Source organism: Caretta caretta, chromosome 1 (genome assembly GCF_965140235.1).
Source record: "Caretta caretta isolate rCarCar2 chromosome 1, rCarCar1.hap1, whole genome shotgun sequence".
In the NCBI taxonomy this organism is placed as follows: domain Eukaryota; kingdom Metazoa; phylum Chordata; order Testudines; family Cheloniidae; genus Caretta; species Caretta caretta.
The window spans coordinates 96898282-96921465 of NC_134206.1; the positions used below are offsets into that span (position 1 = coordinate 96898282).

Below are 23184 nucleotides of genomic sequence, written 5' to 3' on the forward strand. Positions count from 1 at the left end.
TTTAATTAGTGAATCAGGGTCAAACGAACAGTCTGTTCCGCAAATCTCCCAAACTTTTCACTTTCTGAACATAATACAAGGAGAATGCTGATTTTAAAGGCATTTGTTCAGGGTCTCTTGTCGGTATCACAATGAAGGGCGCAGCCAATCACCCTCGAGGGAAGAAATGGGCTAAGAGTTCGAATTTAGAGATTTTAAATTTTAGCAGGTTAAAGACTACTTTTTACTGTGCTATCTTCTATTCATTCATTTTGCGATTCCTGCAATTCCCTTTCTAAAATGATTGGATAGACGCTTTCATTTGCTGCTAATCCTGTTTCAATTCTGTATCCCTCTAAACTCACACATGCAGATGTGGGCTCGATTTACATTTGAAAACACCCTTTAGGGTAATAAAATCAGGCAAACAGGGTAGAGGCAAAAGGTGTTAACGTTTTTGTTAGTAACTATCAGAGCCCCAGTGAAAAACCTCAAGCTGTAAATAGGAAATACAGTACTTCTAAAATAGTTGAACAAATTACACGGATTTAAGCAGAGAAGCTCTTTATGCTAACAAGATAAAGTGGTCAGGCAACTTTCCACTCTGAAAATGTTACTGGAAACCGATTAAATGATTTGAGCGGTCTGTGTGTATTCAACAGACCCCGATCTACTGGTTCATGAATACTTTTTTTTAATACAACGACTTTTTTATCTTCTTTCCTATTCACGATTTAAAATGTGATAAATCAGGTTTTTGGCTCTGAATAACAATGGCTTGATTTAGATTTCCTAGTAAATCTATTCAAAAGTGAAACAAAGACAGCCTTTGGAGGATACCTTACACTTCACCTGGACCAGGAACGGAATGGCAATTCAGATAAAAATCTTGTTAGTAACTCAACAAGAAATAGAGGATTTCTCTTTTCCCTGCTTCAGGCTTTATTTAAACTCTTTGTTCAAAAATGAACAGAGTGGTAGTCGGATTCTAATTTACAGATATAGTTTAGACGTCTAATTTTAAATTAGAAAATCACACAAGAAAACCATTTACACGTAAATGTTAAAACCAATACTTAAACTTTTTTCTTTATATTACATAGAGCCAAAACGAAACTAAATACATGTTAGCCAGCTTCATTCACAAACATTAGTCAAAATATACACATTACAAAAGTAAAAAACGAAAACAAACAACAACAAAAAAACCTCTAACTGATGAAGGTTTTTCTCTAAAATTTATTTTTTGTTTTTAAATCATTATTTGCAATTGAATTGCAGTTGCTCTAAAAATAACCTAAGCAGGTAGGAAGCGTACTCCCAAACACATTTAAACACTTCATGTTTGATAGGGAACGATTCTTTGAACATGAGAATATTCTTCTGCTGTCAAAGCAACCTCTGTTTCAGTTAAGCTAAATAATAAATATATAATTATCACTCAGACAAAAAGTCTGATTTAACCTTAGATAAAATTGCGATCCTTAAATGGTGACGCAATATTTGTATTTACTCTGAAAGGCGTTCCTTTTCTTTTTTTTCTTTTTCTTTTTCTTTCTTTCTTTTTTTTTTTTTTGAGTCTAAAACTGACTCAAATGTGGGCAAAGGAAGCAACATATTTTCAATCAAAGAGCTAACTTTTCCACAGAAATTTACAAATGTACAGTCTTAACGTGGGACCTAAGGATCGGGAAAATAAGAGACACAGGTTGTACATTAAGAATGAAATTTGTATGAGTGTCCCATAGGAGAGGACTTCAGGAAGTCCTGTGGGATACGTTAAGGGGGAAATGGAGGGGGGGGGGGGTTGGGGAGATCAGACGGACAGTATTTCACTTTACAATCTATTTCTTTTTGTGTTTCCTGCTCCCATTCGCATAGGACTTGATACAAAACAGAGGAAACATTTCAGATCCAAACGCCAGATTTGTCCCTCCGTTCTGTCAACAATCTGCCCCTTTTTTGGCGGTGGTGGTGTTGGAGTGAGGACGTTTTGGAGAAGTTCAAATAGCACAGATTTGGGGGGCGGGAGGGGAGACAAGGCAGGCAAAGCAAGATGCACGTAGGGAGAAACCAGTGAGAGAAAGACGTTTCCAGGGCCTGTGAAGAACAAGCCCTTTCAGCTCAGGTATCTGCAAAGGCTGCATGCAACACACACCAATTCTAAAAAAAGGGAGGCAGATGGGCGAGCCACCTCCAGCTAGGGAGTTTCTTCTCAGTGATATCTGTGGGCAACACGCAACAGGTCCGAGGATGGCCGGACAGGCACCACCTGCTGCTGGAGCGGAGAGAAGTTTGCGGCAGGAGCGCAGGGCTGAAACGCTCCCGTTTCCACCGACACTCGCCCCCATCCCGCCCCTGCCCCTTCCCGGGCGGCGGGTCCGCAGCTGCCGGAGCCCAGCCCTCTGCACCTGTCCCCAGGCGGCTCTCCCGGGAGCCGAGGCTGGGAGTCCGCCGCTCGGCTCTGGCCGCACGGCGGAGATGTCATAGCGCCGCCGCGTAGGCTGCCGGGTACGGGTCCAGCTGGGGCTTGCCCATGCCGGGCAGCAGGATGTAGGCGAGGGGCGGCTGGAGGCCCGGGCTCGGCCAGGCGCTGCAGTTGCAGGGGATCATGTAGCCCGGGTTGCCCGGGGACGGGTGCGAGTGAGTGTGCCCCCCGGCGGCGGCGGCGGCAGCTGCGGCGGCTGCGGCCCCGTGGAAGGCGCCGGCTCCCGCGGCGCTGGGGTAGGCCAAGGAGGAGGCGTAGGGCAGCGCCGAGGCGGAGGAGGACGACGAGAGCTCTGCCATTTTGGAGCCCAGGTCCAGCAGCGAGTAGGGGCTGCTAGCGGCCGCGGCGGCGGCGGCTGCGGCGGCGGCGGCCGCTGACTGGGGGAAGAAGACCCGGGCGGCTGCGGCGGCGGCGGCGGCGGCCGCTTTCTCCGGGTTGGCCAGCAGGGAGTCGGGCACCAGGCCCCCGCCGGCCCCGCCGTGCAGCCCGGCCGCCTTCAGCCCGTGCGGGTGGTCGGGGTCCGCCAGGCCGTAGGGCACCGGGAAGGCGAACTTGTCCTTCTTGAGCAGGGTCTTGGGCTTCCGGCGGGGCCGGTACTTGTAGTCGGGATGCTCCTTCATGTGCATGGCCCGGAGCCGCTTGGCCTCGTCGATGAAGGGCCGCTTCTCCGCCTCGGTGAGCAGCTTCCACTCGGCCCCCAGGCGCTTGCTGATCTCCGAGTTGTGCATCTTGGGGTTCTCCTGGGCCATCTTCCGGCGCTGCGCCCGGGACCACACCATGAAGGCGTTCATGGGCCTCTTGACATGATCCACCGGCTTGGACATGCTGGCCCCCGGCAAGCCCTGCAGCTGCTGCAAGCTGCAGCCCACCCCGCGCTGCCGGCCGCCTGCCCCGGTCACCTCTCCCCCGCCGCTGGCAGCCCGCAGGAAATCAATCTTTGCTCCGCAGCAGAACGAGTCCGAGAACTACAGCCCCAACTTCGGCCCGCTCCTCCCTCTCGGCCTCCCGGGGGGGAAAGTCCCGCGCCTGGGGGCTGCTGGGCTCTCGATGGCCCCAACCTCGGGCTCCTCTCCGCACCCTGAAAGGCGATGTCCCAAACCTCAGGTCCCCTGTGCACCGCTTTCCTCTCCCTCCAGAGCTGGCCCCCAGCCAGGAGACTGTCCCGGGCTCTGCTTTCCGCCGCGAAGTTTCTTTCTCTTCTCAAGCAGGATGTTGAAACTCTCTCCAAAAGCCCCTCGGGTTGGATTGGGGTTCAAAGGGACCAACGGAAAAGTGCAAACATCCCCCCTTCCCCTTCCACTAGCTCAACTCTGCCCGGGGACTTGTCATTTGACAGCGGCCGGGGGCTGCAGGGGAGACACGGCGGCTTCCTTCCGTGCAAGGCGAGCCGCGAGCCAAGCAACGATCACAGAGTCCTACCCATCGCGAGCCTGCAAACCAACCGCGGGCCGGCGCTCTCCGGGCGCAGGGCGTGTGGCGGGGGCAGCGGGAGCTGTCCGCTTCCCTCTCCGCTTTGGCGAGAGGCTGGCGATCAGCCGGGTCCCGTCCGCTCACAGCCAGATCTCTGCCCCCGGCGAGCCGCTGCGAGCCGCTTTCTCCTCGGACATACTCGCTTCTTCTCCTTCGCCTGCTGGGGGGGCGGGACTGGCCCCCACTCCGGGCCGCGCTCAGCGACGCCTCCTGCTGCGGCCCCTCGGGCGCGCGAGCCGTGCCGGGCGGGGACCAGCGGCCCCGCTCAGCGCCGAGTCCCGGGATCAGGTTCCAACTTGGAGCTCGGCGGCGGCTCCCAGAGCTTCCAACTAACTTCGCCAAGTTTCATGCGGGCTCCCGGGCAGCTCCGCTCCGGCTCGCTCGCCCCCCGCCCGGCTGCTCCTCCGTTCGCCTGCCTCTGCTCGGGGCTCTCGGGGCTTGCCCGGCCAAAGAGTGACTAACTTGGGGGCGGGCGGGGGAGGGAAGAGCGGGCGAGGGGGTTTCCGATTAAAATGCTCGGCGATCTCAGCCAGGCAGGAGCGGAGCCGGTTATAAAGTCCCCTGTGTAGCTTGCAGCAGTCTCAGGCTCTCGCTCTTTTTGCCCCTCTGCAGCGGCAGCCAGAGGCAGGCAGGTAAAGCGCTCTCTGGGTGCGCACGAGGGCTGTTGCATGTACAGTGTGTGTTTGTGTGTGTCTGCGTGCAGGGGAACGTGGGGCCCGGCGGGGCTAGTGAGAGGGAGGGCCAGCGGGAGCGCCGGCTCCCACCCCCAGCCATTGATTAAACAGCATTCCCCTCCCTTTCACTTCACTGCAGGTTAGGGGGGTGGAGACACCAGAGCCTGCCCTGCCGGGCAGAAGCGGAGTCTGCGCAGCGCTCGCCGGCTAAGTTGGTGTCGAAACACAACCTCTGAGTATTACCCAACTCCGAAGAGCCGCCACGTCCGGCACCCGCAGATCGGCGGCTTCTCACTAGGCAGAGAGAGTTTATTTCAGTCAATTGTTCATGATCCCCCCCCCCCCACACACACACACACTTGTTGAGTTACACAGCAGGACAGTCCCCCTTTCTCCTTGACTGTTGATCCTGGAGATACTGCCTTCCCCAGACTCCCTTTGCCACAGAGGAAATGTCCCAGGAAGGAGATTGATTCCGATTTAGGGTCACCGGAGTAACTTGATGTCAGGTGCTGTGGCCAGTTGTTTTAAACAGCCCATTTTAAGTCGACAACAGGCACCGCTCGCTGTCATCGGCCCCCTTCTACGTTTGTGCTGGTGGGTGTTTTCAAAGCCTCGTGAAAAGCATACTGCTAGTTTTCTCTTTATATACTAGGCTGGAGATAATTAGGCGTAATGTGTAGCTACGCTGCACCGCCGGCACTCAATACCTAGAGCAGCGTCAACCTTAGGCCTATAAAAAGAAAACGGGTGTAAATCGCCCTGATCCCAAGACTGCGTATTTAAATTTCGTTCGTTGCCAAGGTTTTGTTTACTTTTACCCAATGAAACAAAGAATTCTCTCCCCTGTTGGAAAAACCCACAACCCGTGCTGTTGGCAGCGCCCTGGCTCTTCGATTTGCATATTTTCTTTGCTTCTTGATATGCTACTTCTCACTCACCCCAACCCGATCTGTCTGCATGTGTTGCTAGCAAGTTGGCCTGTCAGTCAGGGTGAACTCGCTCGCCTTGTTTGTACTTCGGCAGGTTGGTTTTGACTTACCTGTGTGGTATGTGGAAGTACGAACTCCAATACACCATTAACTCTTTCCCACGTTAACATCAGGCCGAGGTGTAAACGGACAGATCTCGGCTGGGACTAAGCGCTAAAGGCAAGGCAGATGAAGTAGCAGCTGGGATGGGCGCCACCATCCCTTCGCTCAGCGCGAGAGGGAACACCCCTAGTCAGTCCCATGCTCTCTTTCAGTAACCATCGGGGCAAGGCGTTTGGGGGAAATGTGTGAGGGGATTTCTTTTGTTGCCACAGTAAAAGTAGCTCTGTGAAAAGTTCGTTTCGCATCAAGTATGCGCTTGCGTTGGTGAAACGGTGTGTTTGAGGGGCTCTCTTGGGACGCACTTGCTTTCAAAAGTCGGCCAAGGGGCGGAGGAGCACAAACTTCAGCTATGGTTAATCAGCCAGTCTCTAGCCAGAGCGGGTTAGGACCATCCATGATCAGAATGGATCATCATCCATTATGAAAAACAATGAACGCTTATGCCCAAATACATTTGTTACTCTCTAAAGTGCCCCAAGGACTCCTCCCTTATAATCCCACCCTTTTTATGCTACTAAGACGTTTTCAGAAGCTCTAGCGCTGAAGTAAAGATGTGAGATATTTTCTCTTCCTTCTCCCTCTCTCTGTATGTGTGGTGTGTTGCATATACACATGTCCCAACTGATAGCCAGCCCGAGCTGGTGAAAATCAGTACAGCTCCATTTACTTCAGTGGAGCTGTCTATCTACACCACTTGAAGATCTTACCAGTTAAAATGCCCTGAATAGTGTACACGTAAAATGTACCTACCCTGTCTTCACATTTAATATATTATCCCTTAACCACTCATTTATACATATTCCTCTTAATCTTCAAATCCACCTTGCCAACTTGTGACTCCCCACAATCCATTTAACTGTGAAAAAAGTTACAATCGGTTGTCAAAGCAGGGAGATTAAGCTATCTACAAGCATTGACTGCCGTTTAGGTTTAGAGTGGAAATCCTATTTCTTGACGGTTGAAGAAGTGACCAAGAGTGGCTGTAGCCAGCCTTGGTATTACTGTTCTCCAGGTCATTTTTTCAATCCATCGCCAATAGTTTCCCGCTCTGAAATGAAGAGTTAATATTTCAAATCATCTCATTTGTATTAACCAAGGAGCAATTTCATAGCATCCTTTATTGCGGAAAAATAATCCCATAGCTCTTTTTGCCTAGATCAGGTGCCGGCACAATCAGTTCCGTCCCGTATTTCAGTGCCAGGGGAGGAAGGGAGAACGTTATTTATATGGCCCCGACCACCGTGAGAACCAATAAAAGCTGTGACAAAGAGTTAAAACAGAGAGAAGAGCCCCCCTTTGGCTGCTACTGCCCGTCCAATCCCAGACCCTTAGAAAAGTGTGGGATAGGCGCCCGATCCCTTACTCCCTATCCTGTCAAAATTCTCATTAACTCGGAAATTCGTATAAGGAGTACGGGGTGCGCCTTGTGAACGATTCACAGGGATGTTTCATTTTCCTCTCTGGTCTCCTGTTTTAGATATGACTCCAGTCGGTTATTATAACAAGGGGAATGGGGTTTCCCTCCACACCCTTAGATCCGAGTGCTCTATATAGTGAAATGTAGTGGTCCATGGCATTCTCCTGTCGAACAATTCGCTGCGAGCCCAGCTGTATCGGACAACGTGTGGCAGAAAAACGAGAGTGGCCAGGAGCACAAAGAAGGATGGTTCAAAAATAAAAACCACAAGTCTCTTCTTAGGGGCTAGGTGTAGACTCGCCAATTTGATTGAGGCGGACAGAGTGGCAACAGTTTTTAGTCCGTCCATGCGTTAGTTTGTGGACTGTGAGCTGTAGCTTAGGAAAGCTTATGCTCAAATAAAAAAAAAGTGTTCCTCTCTAAGGTGCCACAAGTCCTCCTGTTCTTCTCGCGGATACAGACTAACAAGGCTGCTACTCTGAAACCTGTTTGAACCTCTGGTTCACAAGGGAGAACACTGAATCTGGAGACATGAGGAAGGTACAAACATTTCAGTTTTTCACAGACACTGCGTAAAGAAAGGCTATCGCCATAGCTGACAGGAATGGCTGATAAACACAGGTTGGGGATGTGGCGGGAGGGGGGCGGTTCAGGAGATTTTCTAAGGTAAATGTTCATCATTGCCTCTCAAATCCCTGGGAGAGATCAGAACAATGAACACGTGCATCTTGATATACTCATGCCTCTGTGAAAGAATAAGAAAAATAAGCGTCTAGGTAATGGACAGCACAAGTATGCCCCACTTCACTGACTCCTGTCTTGAAAAATGTCACCATTTGCAAATGTCTGACTTCACAAATGTATGCTTCTGATTATTTGCTAGGATTCCAAAAAGTGAAAACCTAATAAAAATAAAAGATTTTATTGGTCATAAATTATTTGACATTCTTTCTCAGACTGATATATTGCTATGTATTGGGCTGAGTACATTTTTCTAGTTTTTGAATGAAACCCTATATACCAAGATCTAGTTTCAAAAGTGCTTTTCTTTCCACGTAACGCTCGTGGTAACCACGGGCTGTTATAGAATACACATACGGCTAATTCAGTAATGTCCGCAGTTAAAGCTCTGTATTTCTATGGTAATTTGCTGTCAAGAGGTGTGAACGAGGTGATGTTGACTTCACTGGGAGTACATCTGGACCTACAGACTCCGATTAGGAGTGAATGTAGAGTTTAGGCTTTCACTCCACCCTTCACACACCCTGTTGTGCCTAAGTATTAGAGCACCGTGGGACTGATCCGGTTGGAGCAGGACAGGGCTCATGGTACCTAACATCACACACTATTTTAGAAACTTGACATTCCTAATCAAGAGTGGAAGATTTAACTGAATTTACTTAATTTACTTACCTGGATTTATGTTAAACCTGTGTCGTTATGTATCTGTTAATTGCTCAGATGATACAGTAATATCACTATAATTACTGAGAATAACGAGAAAATGATCCTGCGTAATGTAATTTACTTGCATTTGACTTGTCAATTATGAAATCATACAAATTCAGATGCATACTTTTGCTTCCAATATAGCGAAATGCGTAGCGGCATTACCATGCAAAGGTAAAATAATAATACACTTTATCTGAAACTCTAATATTTTATTCTAGCAGCCCAGTTTAAATTTTAGAATGTGTTCCCAGATATAAATTTTGGAAAGTTGAGTATGTTTAAAGTAAACAACTACAATCCCCTCAATTCTATTAGCCTGTTTAAGTGATCGGTAATATTCCACTCTTGTGATTTGAAAAATTATATTTCATCTTTGCTCTCCCTGAAGTTAGGTATAGTTTTAAGAGGCTGTTTTTATTTTCAAGCACAGTTTAGAGCAGCGAGAGAGCAGGTAAACACCAGAATTCTTCCTAATTTGTGTCATTTGAATTTAATAATAAGGTGGCAAGTCAGAGAGATAAAAAGTATTAGAGGAATAATGGTTAGCCAGATAGCAATCTTTACCTAATCATTCCAGCGAAGTGAAAACCTGACTCATAAGCTCAATAGACTTATCACTGCACTATATTTCTAGAACCACATTGTGATTTTACTGCTTTGTTTGTGCAATAAAGCTTTTCCATACACAAACTTGGAAGCTGACAGTTTTCATTGTGCAGGTATCAGCCACCAATTCCACATTTACTTTCAGTTGTCAAAAGTTGGCAGGCTCTGTAGTATCTTAAGCACACTTTTCTATGTGGTATAGTTCCTCAGATTTGTGAGTGTTGCTTATAATCTACCACCTCACCAGTACAAGCACACTAGTAGAGAGAAAACAAATTTTACATATATAGCATATATGCCAGATTCAATTATATGCTTGCAAAGAGGCTTCAAAATGTTCAATAGTATTGTTTTTCAAAAATATTCACCTTTTATTAGTAGAGCACTGGTCGCACAACTGTAGTTAAGTGTCTAGTAATGATTCCATCATGAAGCACTGTTTTCTAGGTTTATATTTTATAATCTGGCTGTAAAAGTGTGGTTCTGGTTGGAATTTGGCATACAAAAACTCAGCTGGAGAGTAAACTTTTCATAATAAATATATTGGTTTATTGGGTTTGCTATTTTAAGTTAAAGCTTTTACTAGGTTTGTAAGCTTTCAGGGCTTCTAGAATTTTTAAAAAAAAAACTATTAAAAATAAATCTAATGCTTTTGGTAAGGCTAGAATATGTTCTAATAATTTTTGTGGGACGGATTCTACAACTACTCTACACACAGAGCTCCTGTTGAAATCAAAGGAAACTCCATGGTCAGGGCAGCTGCAGAATCAAACTCAGAATGGGATCCCTGCTAATGTGGACCATAAGCAAGGAGTTTAAAATGTAGTCCTACTTTGAAAAGGGAGGCTGTAAAATTGGCATCTTCTTATTCAATTGATCTGCACCCCATTTGAAATCAGAGTCATACTAATTTACTTCAATGATTAAAATTCATTTCTGCTATTTTTTAATCCTGTTGGCCCTGCAGAAATTATATCTTTGGGCAAGTTGGATTCCATTCTGGCTCATATGTAATCAGCATGCTTGGTAACTAAGTTCTGGCCGCAGTATCTTTGCTGCTGGTGGTTCATAAGCCAGAAAGAAGTCACTTTGCTCTTAGATTCCAAGATGAAATTGCATCAGTGGCAATTTGAAAAAAACAAACAGCTTTTTACTTCTAAACTGAATATAGTTGATCTGGAAATCACAGGGAGACAATTAGCACAGACCCCACAATATCATTTTTAAAGAATCACTTTTCAGAGTAGGGTCACAATGATTCCCCTAAATTAAGGTCTTTACAAACATTTATGTATATGCATAACTTTTTTCACATGAATAGCCCTTTGATTTCAATGGAACTATTCCTATGAGTAATGTTTTGCCCCTGAACAATGAGCCAAATTCCTCATATTAATCAAGCAAAACTCCCACTAAAGTCAGAATTTGGGCTAATGTATTCACACAATATTATAGAGACTCTGAGCAGCCTCTGTCTACTGAACCCATCACAACTTTCTTGTCCTAACTGAAGTTAAATTACCTTTCATGCCAAGGGCATAATCATTAGCTTTGGGCTCAGTTATCTTAGGAACTGAGATCAGGAAATGACATTCATGCTAAGTGGGAAAAAGGCTTTGAGAACTGAAGGTTCCCCCAATAACAATATTAACAAATAATAAATTAAATGAGATCCTCTCTTTTTGGAATGTATTGTGAGGCTTTTGCCAAAGGGAAGATACTGGAAAGGTTTCTCTAGGCTTTTAGAGAGCAGTCTATCATGGTATTGCTTAAACCAGGCAAGGACCACCTTCTTTCCACTTCACAGTATTGACCAGAAGAGCAGGGAGGTTTTTGCCTGGCTGTGATAGGCTGCACCCACTGCGTTAGACTGGAAAGGGTTACTCTGCATTGTGGATTGTGGAAGCCACACCCACCACACCCTACTGGGCATACTACAAGTGTAGCAGTAGTTTAAAAGTAAGCATCCCAGCTCAGTCTGAGATGACAGTTGAAGAGGAAGGATGCTTGCTGCAGGCTCCAGCCCAGGAAGCGCCAGAGGTTCCAACAGTGGAAGCTGGGAATGCTGAGACCTAGGTGGAGACCCAGACACCAGTGGACGTCCAGGAGAACCCAAGACCACTGGGAACAATCTGTGCCGATGGGTACTGAGACCCTGGAGATGCCTGGACCATGACTACAAGAGACACGGTAGGAGGTAGCCCGGGGGGACACCAGCAGCAGGGCTGAGACCAGTCAGCTCATTGTGGTCAGATCGCGGCTGATGCAGTGGTGGAGATCCTCACCACTGACAGAGTCCTGGGCTGGGACTTGTAGGAGCAGGGAGGACCTGGGTCCCCCTACCCTGGCCACACCTAAGTGGCAGCCTGTTTTCCTTGACTTTGGTCAGTAGGCCTTACCACCCTGTGGATAAGGCTAATCAATTGACTCTGGCCACTAGGCCTTACTGCCCTGAGGATAAGGGCCACCCAATTGTCTCTGGCCACTAAACCTTACCACCCTGATGAAAAGGGCAACCCAGTTGACTGTGGCCAATAGGCCTTAGCATCCTGTGGATAAGGGTGATCCTATTGGCTTTAGCCATTAGGCTTTATAACTCTGGGACCTAGAACAGTGCAGTGAACCTATTCATGGGCTGGGAATTCCCCCTTTGCATGCAAGGAGTATGGGGTGCCCCTACCCTGCACTAGATGGGGTGCCCCCACCACATCACATTGGCATAAATATATTTTGCTGACCAATCTGAGTTTGTTCAGGGATGATACACAGCCATAAATCAAATAAAGTTGTTTTGTCTGTCGGGGATGGTAGGCAAGTCCCAAGAGCTGTGAGCAGTTCAGTGTTGAGAAAGCCTTTGACTTCACTTAGTGGGGTGGTCTCTTGGAAACACTGAAATACAGTAACCACTTTTGGAACTTTGTTCAATGCATACAGAAGGGCTAAAACAAAAGCCAGAACGAACTCTTTGGGGTTTGCCCTCTCAAGTGAAGCTTACCAGAGGTACCCACAGTCATCTCTGCTGTCTGCTATACCAGGAGAATACTTGGCTCTCTTTACCATTTGATTCTTAAGAATTACTGTTTCCAGGTGGTTACAGAGAAGTCAGGAATGAAGAGCTTAATAAGAAACAAGCCTTCAGGCCTAAGTTAGGGCTGAAAAAACATGTCCTATCCCTATTTATAGAGGATGTCTCATTGCTACTCTGAACCCAGCAGGATAGCTCTAGTAAGATTTTATCCTTATCTATAAGTTTGGCCAATTTTCTGAGTTTTGTCCAATTGAGAGATGCCAGTGGTGCCTCTACTGTCATACCAGCTCACTCAGAAAATGCTGAAGGGTATTCCCTTCCTTGGTACCAGAATCATGTAAATATGTAAGTCTGGCTCAGCCTAAAAGAACCAGGACTTGAGAGCACTTAATGTCACAGGTTCAGTTTTCTTGATGCTGTAAACCAGTGGTTCCCAAACTTGTTCCGCCGCTTGTGCAGGGAAAGCCCCTGGCGGGCTGGGCCGGTTTGTTTACCTGCCGTGTCCGCAGGTTCGGCCGATCGCGGCTCCCAGTGGCCGCGGTTCTCTGCTCCAGGCCAATGGGGGCCGTTGGAAGCGGCGGCCAGTACGTCCCTCGGCCCGCGCCACTTCCAGCAGCTCCATTGGCCTGGAGCAGTGAACCGCGGTCACTGGGAGCCGCGATCGGCCAAACCTGCGGACACAGCAGGTAAACAAACCGGCCCGGCCCACCAGGGGCTTTCCCTGCACAAGTGGCAGAACAAGTTTGGGAACCAGTGCTGTAAACTATACCATTGCCAGCAGCTCAGCCAGTGTGTTTCAGGAGGAGATCCACCCCTAAGGAGGGCAGATGGTAGTATTGCTCCTGCCCTGGCTCAAGTATACTGCCAGGGGAAGGCCACTTTACATATACTGGGCTGTTGGAGGCTGCCTATGGGAAATATTGAACCAGATTGTGTTCATGGCTGTCTTGCACATGTCTTATTACCTACTTTTGGGGCTAATCCTGCATTCCACCACTGAAGCCTCCTCATAGCAGACTTTTTATTGCCTACATTATGCTGTCTTTTTGCTGGCCTAGATCCTGGACTGAATCTAGCCTAGTTTCTCTGTGTTAGTTATTTAGTGGGCTCGTCACGGTTAACATTTTGTAAGATGGTTAGAAATATTTCTGTTCTCCTGTAAGCTTATCTATGACTTTTTAATAATTGTTAGGTAATGTTTTTATGTACATGGATCTAAATTCCGCTTTCTCTCTTTATTAGTATTTTAAGTTTTTGTTAAACTTTTTCTTGGAGGGTTTGACATGATCATACAGTAAGATTATAAAATTGTACTAATAAGCGACTAAAGACATTTGAGTCCCTCTACCTACAAAGGCAGGTTACAGCTGCCTGATAGAGGAAGTAAATGATATTGAAGAATACCATACTTGATCTTTTTTTCTTCCAGAACTCATACATTCTATTGTGCCATGCACTGCCACTGTCCATAGCCCTCTCACATTTGCAAATTTGACCACCACACCTTAGGAACAACAGTGCCTCAGCACCACAACTGCTAAAATTCTCATCTATGCTCTATTAACTCAGTAATGGAAATTTCTTTGTCTATGGCCACCTGAGGACCCAGGTCCCCATGATCCAACGTGTGCTAAATGACACTGGCTACCTTCTCATGCACCCACATCAACCATCTTCTCTGAAAACTCAAATGATGCACATGGATTTTCAAAATCCAGTTAAAAAGCACTGTCCTTTTTTTAAAAAAAAACTCTCCATGGACTTGCTGCAGAAAGTGCATTCAGACTCCTCTCTGGCTCCCTCTTCTTGGTTAACACTGGCCTCTTCCTTGACCTTCAACACACTCTTACTACTATCTGTGTCAGAAGTTTTTCTCTGTAGCCCCTGTTATCTGAACAACCTTTCTATTTTTCTTTACTTTGTCAACTTCCTGTCTTATTTCAAGTCTCCATTGAAAACATATTTTCCACATTTACTTAAACCTCTCAGTTTCTCTCTCATTATTTTTACTTATCTTCCCTGTAATTGTGATATTTAATTCTATCAAGCATGATGGAATACAGTTGGAATTAAAGATTGGCTATAAAATAAATGTATATGGTACAGGATAGGATACAAAAGAACTGCTAATGTTAAACAAATGGCCAAATTAAGTCAATAGAGTTACACAAAGGATGAATTTGGCCCTCTGTGCATTAATCTTATTTAAGCTTTTTGGCTGCATTGTGCCAAGCAGATCTAAGCCTTTTACAGCCAATTTATTTCCTATCCATCGGGGTAGTTTATTAGCAATGAAAGTAAAAGATAAAGATAGCTTTTTGACAAATGAAGTTCACAACTTAAAAATCTGATCCTTTTTCATGGATGCTATAGAAAAGTAAGCATCTACATTCATGCAGGGGAGCTAGAAATATGCCAATGTTTTACCAGTGTTGGTAGAGACATTTCCTTCTAATCAGTGGGAAAAACCAAATCAAATTACCCCAGAAAGAGAAATTCCTTTGATTTTCTGTTGTCTTGCTCTATATTTGACTATCAGATGTTATAACACATGAAAAGGATTAGGGGGGAAAAGTATTCATTCTGGATGAATTCTTATTGGCTCACCCGTAAATAAGTTAGGCTCCTTTGAAAATCCCAGCCTTAGGGAATAAGGCCCCCAAATCCCAGTGAATTTCAATGGGATTTTGCGCCCTTACTCCTTTAGGCCCCTTTGAAAACCCCAGATTTAGTAGTTGAGTTGAGTAGACAAAAATCTGTTGATGCTTTCATGAAACTATTAGATTATTATATTGTTCTTTCGTTCAAAACTGGCTTCTCAATCCTGCCACTTTTCTGCAACTAGGAAGGCCAAACAGCATTTAGAGCAAAGACTAAATACAATTCAGTTAGTCTTTAGTTGCATTTATCTGGACCTCGCAAAGCTAAAAATGCAAACTGATTTTTGTCCTCACCTTGGCACTACTTGAACAATCAGGCCTGCCTTGCTGTATTTGAAACATATAGCATGGCAAGACCTGAAGCAAACATCTGCTGTAAGATATAATCTCCCTATCCACTGTAGATGAAGTTTCTCTTTGCTGGCATAGATAACTGCTCCATTTTTGAAGAGAATACCTGTCTAACAATTATAGTTGTACATATTTGAGTACTGCAAACACTAGAATTAATGAGGGAACAATTTTCTGTATATCATGCTCTAATCCAATTAGAGGCAGAGTGGTGCATGTGTGCATATTAGAAACACTAGTACTGTTGTGTTTAGCAGCAGCAGTAGCTCTATCTGACAGATACAGTGCTGCATGTCTTCACGCTCACAAATGGAAATCCTGGCCCCATTGAAGTCCGTGACAAAGGTCTCATTGACAACAATGAAGCCAGGAGTTCACCCACTGTTTCTAATGTGAATGTAGGGCCTGATCCAGAACCGACCAAGGTTAATTGAAAGGTTCCCATTGACTTCAGTGAGCTTTGGATCAGATCCATAGTGAATTTTTTTCACAGACGGAAACAATTAGTAGCAAACAAGAAGGGCCAAAATGTCCAAGAATACTTTGTGTGAAATGAAATGTTACAATAACATTTGATTTGGCCTGGCATGAGAATATGACAAACACAATCAATGTACATCGCCAGGTTTATTTTTGATTTCAGGATGCATTAAATTGAAAGTTTAATGAAAATGTGAAATTGATATAATTTCTCTCAGACATAACATGGACAGGTGCAATGTGAGCTTCTTCACACAGACTTCAATTTGAGTAATATAAGCTCAAGGTCTCATATTGCCGGTACTAAAACATTCTTGGAATTTCTAAATATTGCAGATGACCACTTCCTGATTCAAGAAGTGCTGCATTCAACGTGGGGGAAATCCATATTTAATCAGAAAAATGTGAATGATAATCATTTAAGAACACCTTACCAGATACCCCCAAAGCCACAATCGAGGAATTAGGCCATATTGGTTAAAAACACAACCTGATTTAGAGGGGAAATGAAGACCGCTTTAAAGAATGATATATAAAAACAGAAGAAAAGGGAAGCTGACAGTAATGAATACAAATCAGAAACTAGGAACTGTATAACTTTGATAAGGGAAACAAAGGGACACAAGGAGAAATCTATGGCCAGCAGAATTAAGGACAAAAGAAGTTTTTAAAGTATATTTTGGGAACAAGAAAGAATCCCAAAAATAGTATCGGTCCATTACTCAATGGAAATAGTAGAATTGTCAATCCAGAAAAGGCAGAAGTATACAATAAAAAATTCTGTTCTGTATTTTGGGAGGGGTAGGGGGAACAGATGATATCATCATATCATATGATGAGACTTTTTCCATTCCACTTGTATCTCAGGAGGATTTTAAACAACTACTACTAAAGTTAGATATTTTAAAGTCAGTAGGTCCGGATAACTTGCACTGTTAATATTAACTTGGACTGTTAATATTGATTTTTCAATAAGTCTTGGAACACTGGGGAAGTTCCAGAGAACTGGAAGCAAGCTAATGTTGTGCCAATATTTAAGAAGGGGAAATAGGATGACAGAGGTAATTACCGGGCTGTGTGATGAGGTGTTCACCCCACACTAGCCTGGAAAAGATTAATGAGCTGAGAAGGCATCAGTTAGCCTGCTGGCCACACCTGAGGGGAATAAGGTTTGTTAAGCAACCCCTGATTGATGATGGAGCCCAGCTCTGTGGAGAAGGAACCGGCAGTGCTAGTACAAAGGCAGGAAGTTAGCAGCAGAAAGGGGATGCTGTCACCCTCTCTGATCATTAGAGAGGGAAAGGAGGAAACCCGGGGGGAGAGGAGAAGCCCTGGGATTCAAGAGTTTACTAGAAGGGTGGTGGAGCTGAAGCCTGATAGAAGTGGAGTAGGAGAAGGCTCAGAGAAACGGCATCAAGGTTTGGGATGGAGCAGACTTTGGCTGCTGATTAGAGGGTCCCTGAGCTGGAATATGCAGTAAAGGGCAGGCCTGGGTTCCCCTATCAGCCACTTGGGGAAATGGCAGGCTTTGACTTAGAGGACTGCTGAGAATGATACCCAGACAGGCAGGCTGATGAGACTTTGACACCCTGGAAGGGGAAAACACTGAGCAACCTGGCTGGAGGGCCGAGCCATGAAGAGGGAGCCATCCCCATTTACAGAGACAAAGCACTACAACTTCTAGACAATGAGAGGGGCTGCAGTGCAAGCGAAAAGCCAGAAGGGGTGTCAGACCAAGCAATGCTAATCCCCAGATGAGCTGCCCTCCACCATGGTGGATAAGGAACCCGGTGACAGTCTCAGTTTGATATTGATCCTGGGCAAGATAATGGAGCAGCTGATGTACTCAATCAAGAATTAAAGGCGCGTAATATAATGAATGCCAATCAATATGGGTTTATGGAAAATACATCCTGTCAATTAACTTCATATTTTTTATGAGTTTACAAGTTTGGTTGGTAAAGGAGTTATATAATATACTTAGTCTTGGCATAAAGCATTTGACTTGGTACCACATGCCCTTTTGATTTTCAAAAATAGAATCAGTACCTGGTTTCCATTGGCTCCAGGTGCAAACTCAAAAGTAGCCCCGGTGCCCGGACCATGGCCCCTCCCCATGCTCTGCCGGTATCTGTCCTGAGGTCTCACCCTTGCTTAGCCTCTTCCTCCCTGAGGCCTGGCGCATGGCTCGCTCCTCTCCGCCCCTCCTTCCCTTGTTCCCCACTTTTTTCTCCGCTCCCTCCCCTGCTGTGCAAGTGGTCGGTGGGGCCTCAGGGGGAAGAGGCTGAGCAGGGGTGAAGCTCGGGGTGGAGTTTGGGCAGGGTTTTGGGGGGCGGGGGGAAGAGACAGCTCAGACAGAGCCTCTGGGCAGAGATCAGGGGGCAAGGTCACAGTCCAGGGGCTGTGGCCCACAAAATATTAATGTGGCCTTGAATAGAATTATAAAATATTAACATGGTACACATTACATATAAGCAGCCATACTGGGTCAGACCAATGGTCCATCTAGCCCAGTATCCTGTCTTCCAACAGTGGCCAATACTGGGTGCTTCAGAGGGAATGAACAGACCAAGTAATCATGAAGTGATCCAGCCCCTGTTGCCTATTCCAAGCTTCTGGCAAACAGAGGCTAGGGACACCATCCCTATGTATTAAAAGCTGGCTAACTGGTTTTACAATGACAGGTTTCAGAGTAGCAGCCATGTTAGTCTGTATTCACAAAAAGAAAAGGAGTACTTGTGGCACCTTAGAGACTAACCAATTTATTTGAGCATAAGCTTTCGTGAGCTACAGCTCACTTCATCGGATGCATTCAGTGGAAAATACAGAGGGGAGATTTATATACATAGAGAACATGAAACAATGGGTGTTACCATACACACTGTAATGAGAGTTTCAGAGTAACAGCCGTGTTAGTCTGTATTCGCAAAAAGAAAAGGAGTACTTGTAGCACCTTAGAGACTAACCAATTTATTTGAGCATGAGCTTTCGTAAGCTACAGCTCACTTTCATGATGATCACTTCAAGCTGTAGCTCACGAAAGCTCATGCTCAAATAAATTGGTTAGTCTCTAAGGTGCTACAAGTACTCCTTTTCTTTTTGTAATGAGAGTGATCACCTAAGGTGAGCTATTACCAGCAGGAGAGCCGGCAGGGGTGGGGATGGGGAGGCTTTTGTAGTGATAATCAAGGTGGGCCAGTTCCAGCAGCAACTGTAAACAGAACAATTATCATGTGACATTGTGAACAAAAGGGCTAATGTGATCCTTGGATGCATAAACAGATATCTTGAGTAGGAACAGAGAGGTTAATTTATCTGTTGGATTACTGTGTCCAATTGTGATGTCCACAATACATTGGAGTGGGCTTACAGAAGAGCCAGGAGAATGATGAGAGTTAGAAAATGAGAATGATGAAAGTTAGAAAACATGCCTTATAGTGACTGAGCTCCTTGCAGGGCAGGTGTAACCACTAGGCTAACTAGGCAGCCACCTAGGGCGCCAAGATTTGGGGGCACCAAAAAGTGGTGCCCCAAACTTTTTTTTACACTATTGCTTAGGGGCAGGTACCTGTCAGTCTCTAGTGCTCAGGCCGCGCCAGGGCCAGCAGCCTCTTCACCTCAGAGTCTGCCCCACTTGCACAGGGGCCACTCCTTTTCTCATGCTCTCCGGCCGCTGCAGCTGCCCAGGAGGACGTGGGCAGGGGGTGCCACCATGGAGGAGACGCAAGGGGCCAGGCTTTGCTGAGGCCCCGCACCTGCTGGCCGAGAGCAGCAGGAACCGGGGGCTGCCCGAGCCCAAGGTGGCGGCAGCCTCCGCAGCAGCAGGGGCAGGCGGGGAGCATAGGCACCCTAGGCTCGGGCTGCCCAGCTCCCCCTGAGCGGTGCCTGGTTCCTGCTGCTCTTGGCTGGCAGGTGCAGGGCCCAGCTGAGCCCAGCCCCTTGTGTCCCCTCCATGGTGGCACCCCCGCCCGTGTCTTCACTGGCAGCCACGGTTGCAGCGGCCGGGGAGCCTGAGAGGAGGAGTGGCCCCCCGGCAAGAGGGGGAGACTCCGAGGTGAAGAGGCTGCTGGCCCTGGCGCGGCCTGAGCACTGGAGACTGACAGGTACCTGCCCCTGTCCCATCCCGGCACCGCCTGCCCCCCAGCCCAGTGAATGTTACCTGCCCCACCAGCCTCAGTGCCCTGCCCCATACTGTCAGCCACCCCAAGCTCACTGTGACACCAGCACCCCTTAGCAAAGAGCCCCCTGATCTTCACAAACAGCTGTCACCACAGGCCTGACAAACTCACTGCACCCCACACGTATCTTACAGGGCAGTTACCCACAAAGAGGAATGTGGAAGGGATCTACACAAGGCTGGTAACTTGTCAAGAGTGAGAATCTTTGTGAGATGTGTGCATGGGTAATATTGAAGGAATGATGTATTTACCTTAAAAGTCTGCTTTACAGACTTGGAGTAGAAATTAATCACCAGGGGATAATGGCCCTTTGGGGCAAGGGGGATTTGTCACCCTGCCTAACCTGGCTGGTGATGCAATGCAAGGCCCAATTGTTTAGCTTTGCACAATAGTAAGACTTTGAATGGGACACCATCAGAGGCAATGGCAAACAATTGAAACGCCTTAAAAGGTAAAAAAGAAACATTACAACATCCATTACCCATTCTGACAGGCTGTTTATAATGTTAAGTTTGCTAGTTTTCTGAGGGGGGGGCACAAGGTGGAAGTTTCACCTAGGGCGCAAAATATCCTTGCACTGGCCTTGGCTCCTTGAGTCTATTTCTTTAGCTTAACAAAGAGACGGTTAAAGGGTGATTAGTCTTTAAGTACCTACATGGAGAACAAATGGATGATAAAGGACTCTTCAATCTATCAGAGAAAGGTATAACATGATCCAATTGCTGGAAGTTGAAGCTAGACAAATTCAGACTAGAAACAAGGCGTAAATTTTTAACAGAGAGGATAATTAACCATTGGAACAATTTACCAAGAGTCATGGTGGATTCTCCATGACTGGAACATTTTGAATCAAGATTGGATATTTTTCTAAAAGATACGCTCTCAAAATTATTTTGGTGGAAGTTCTGTGGCCTGTGTTTTAGAGGTCACACTGGATGATCACAATGGTCCCCTCTGGCTTTATAATCTATGAATTAGCTCTCAGTGTGATCCTAGATTATACCATCTTGGATAATCCAACACTAGGTGTTTCTTGAACTGACTCTCTCTCCCCTCTCTCTCCACCCATTTTGGTGATGGGAAGAAGCAGGAGACCAAGGCAAAAGGCAATTTAAAATTACCAAAGATAGACAAGAGTACTTGTGGCACCTTAGACTAACATTAATTAGAGCATAAGCTTTCGTGGGCTACAGCCCACTTCATTGGATGCATAGAATGGAACATATAGTAAGAAGATATATATAGAAGATATAAGATATATATAGAAGATATATATACAACTTATCTGTATGTGTGTATATCTATATCTATATCTATATATATCTATATATATACACACATACAGATAAGTTGGAAGTTACCATGCAAACTCTGAGAGGCTAATACATTAAGATGAGCTATTAGCAGGAGATAGTGATAATCAATATGGCACATTTCGACAGTTGACAAGAAGGTGTGAGGATACTTAATTTAGGGAAATAGATTAAATATGTGTAATAACCCAGCCACTCCCAGTCTCTATTCAAACCCAAGTTAATGGTATCTAGTTTGCATATTCATTCAAGCTCAGCAGTTTCTCGTTGGAGTCTATTTTTGAAACTTTTCTGTTGCAAAATTGCCATCCTTAAATCTTTTACTGAGTAGCCAGAGAGGTTGAAGTGTTCTCCTACCGTTTTTCGAATGTTATGATTCCTGATGTCAGATTTGTGTCCATTTATTCTTTTGTGGAGAGACTGTCCAGTTTGGCAATGTACATGGCAGAGGGGCATTGCTAGCACATGATGGCATATATCACATTGGTAGACATGCAGGTGAATGAGCCCCTGATGGTGTGGCTAATGTGATTAGGTCCTATGATGGTGTCACTTGAATAAATATGTCAACAGAGTTGGCATCGAGCTTTGTTGCAAGGATAGGTTCCTGGGTTAGTGTTTTTGTTGTGTGGTGTGTGGTTACTGGAGAGTATTTGCTTCAGGTTGGGGGGCTGTCTTTAAGCGAGGACTGGTCTGTCTCCCAAGATCTGTGAGAGTGAGGGATCATTTTTCAGGATAGGTTGTAAATCTGTGATGCACTGGAGAGGTTTTAGTTGGGGGCTGAAGGTGACAGCTAGTGGTGTTCTGTTATTTTCTCCGTTGGGCCTGTCCTGTAGTAGGTGACTTCTGGGTACTCTTCTGGCTCTGTCAATCTGTTTTTTCACTTCAACAGGTGGGTACTATAGTTTTTAAGAATGCTTGATAGAGATCTTGTAGGTGTTTGTCTCTGTCTGAGTGATTGGAGCAAATGCGGTTGTATCTTAGAGCTTGTCTGTAGACAATGGATCATGTGGTGTGTCCTGGATGGAAGCTGGAGGCATGTAGGTAAATATAGTGGTCAGTAGGTTTTTGGTATATGGTGGTGTTTATGTGACCATCACTTATTAGCACAGTAGTGTCCAGGAAATGGACTGCTTGTGTGGATTGGTCTTGGCTGAGGTTGATGGTGGGATGGAAATTGTTGAAGTCATGGTGGAATTCCTCAAGGGCTTCTTTTCCATGGGTCCAGATGATGAAGATGTCATTAATGTAATGCAAGTAGAGTAGGGGACAAGAGCTAAGGAAGCGTTGTTCTAAGTCAGCCATAAAAATGTTGGCATACTGTGGGGCCATACGGGTACCCATAGCAGTGCCGCTGATTTGAAGGTATACATTGTCCCCAAATGTGAAATAGTTATGGGTGAGGACAAAGTCATAAAGTTCAGCCACCAGGTTTGCCATGACATTATCGGGGATACTGTTCCTGACGGCTTGTAGTCCATCTTTGCGTGGAATGTTGGTGGAGAGGGCTTCTACATCCAGAGTGGCGAGAATGGTGTTTTCAGGAAGATCACCGATGGATTGTAGTTTCCTCAGGAAGTTGGTGGTGTCTCAAAGATAGCTGGGAGTGCTGGTAGCCTAGGGCCTGAGGAGGGAGTCTACATACCCAGACAATCCTGCTGTCAGGGTGCCAATGCTGGAGATGATGGGGCATCCAGGATTCCCAGGTTTATGGATCTTGGGAAGCAGATAGAATACCCCTGGTCAGGGTTCCAGGGGTGTGTCTGTGAGGATTTGTTTTTGTGCTTTTTCAGGGAGTTTCTTGAGTAGATGGTGTAGTTTCTTTTGGTATTCCTCAGCCCTGGTCTACACTAGGAGTTTAGGTCAAATTAAGCAGCATTAAATCGATGTAAACCTGCACCCGTCCACACGATGAAGCCCTTTTTTTTTTACTTAAAGGGCTCTTAAAATCGATTTCCTTAATCCACCTCTGACAAGTGGATTAGCACTTAAAT

At 45.9% G+C, this 23184-nt stretch overlaps 2 protein-coding genes across 2 annotated transcripts in view; both read right to left on the bottom strand.

Moving 5' to 3' along the window:
• TGDS (TDP-glucose 4,6-dehydratase) overlaps positions 1-23184 on the bottom strand; it is a 1159807-nt gene that overhangs the window by 1097135 nt on the left and 39488 nt on the right. The window lies entirely within an intron of this gene.
• Positions 898-4857, bottom strand: SOX21 (SRY-box transcription factor 21). The gene has a single exon (XM_048853363.2). The coding sequence runs from the start codon at positions 3289-3291 to the stop codon at positions 2464-2466; it is 828 nt and encodes a 275-aa protein (XP_048709320.1). The 5' UTR covers positions 3292-4857; the 3' UTR covers positions 898-2463.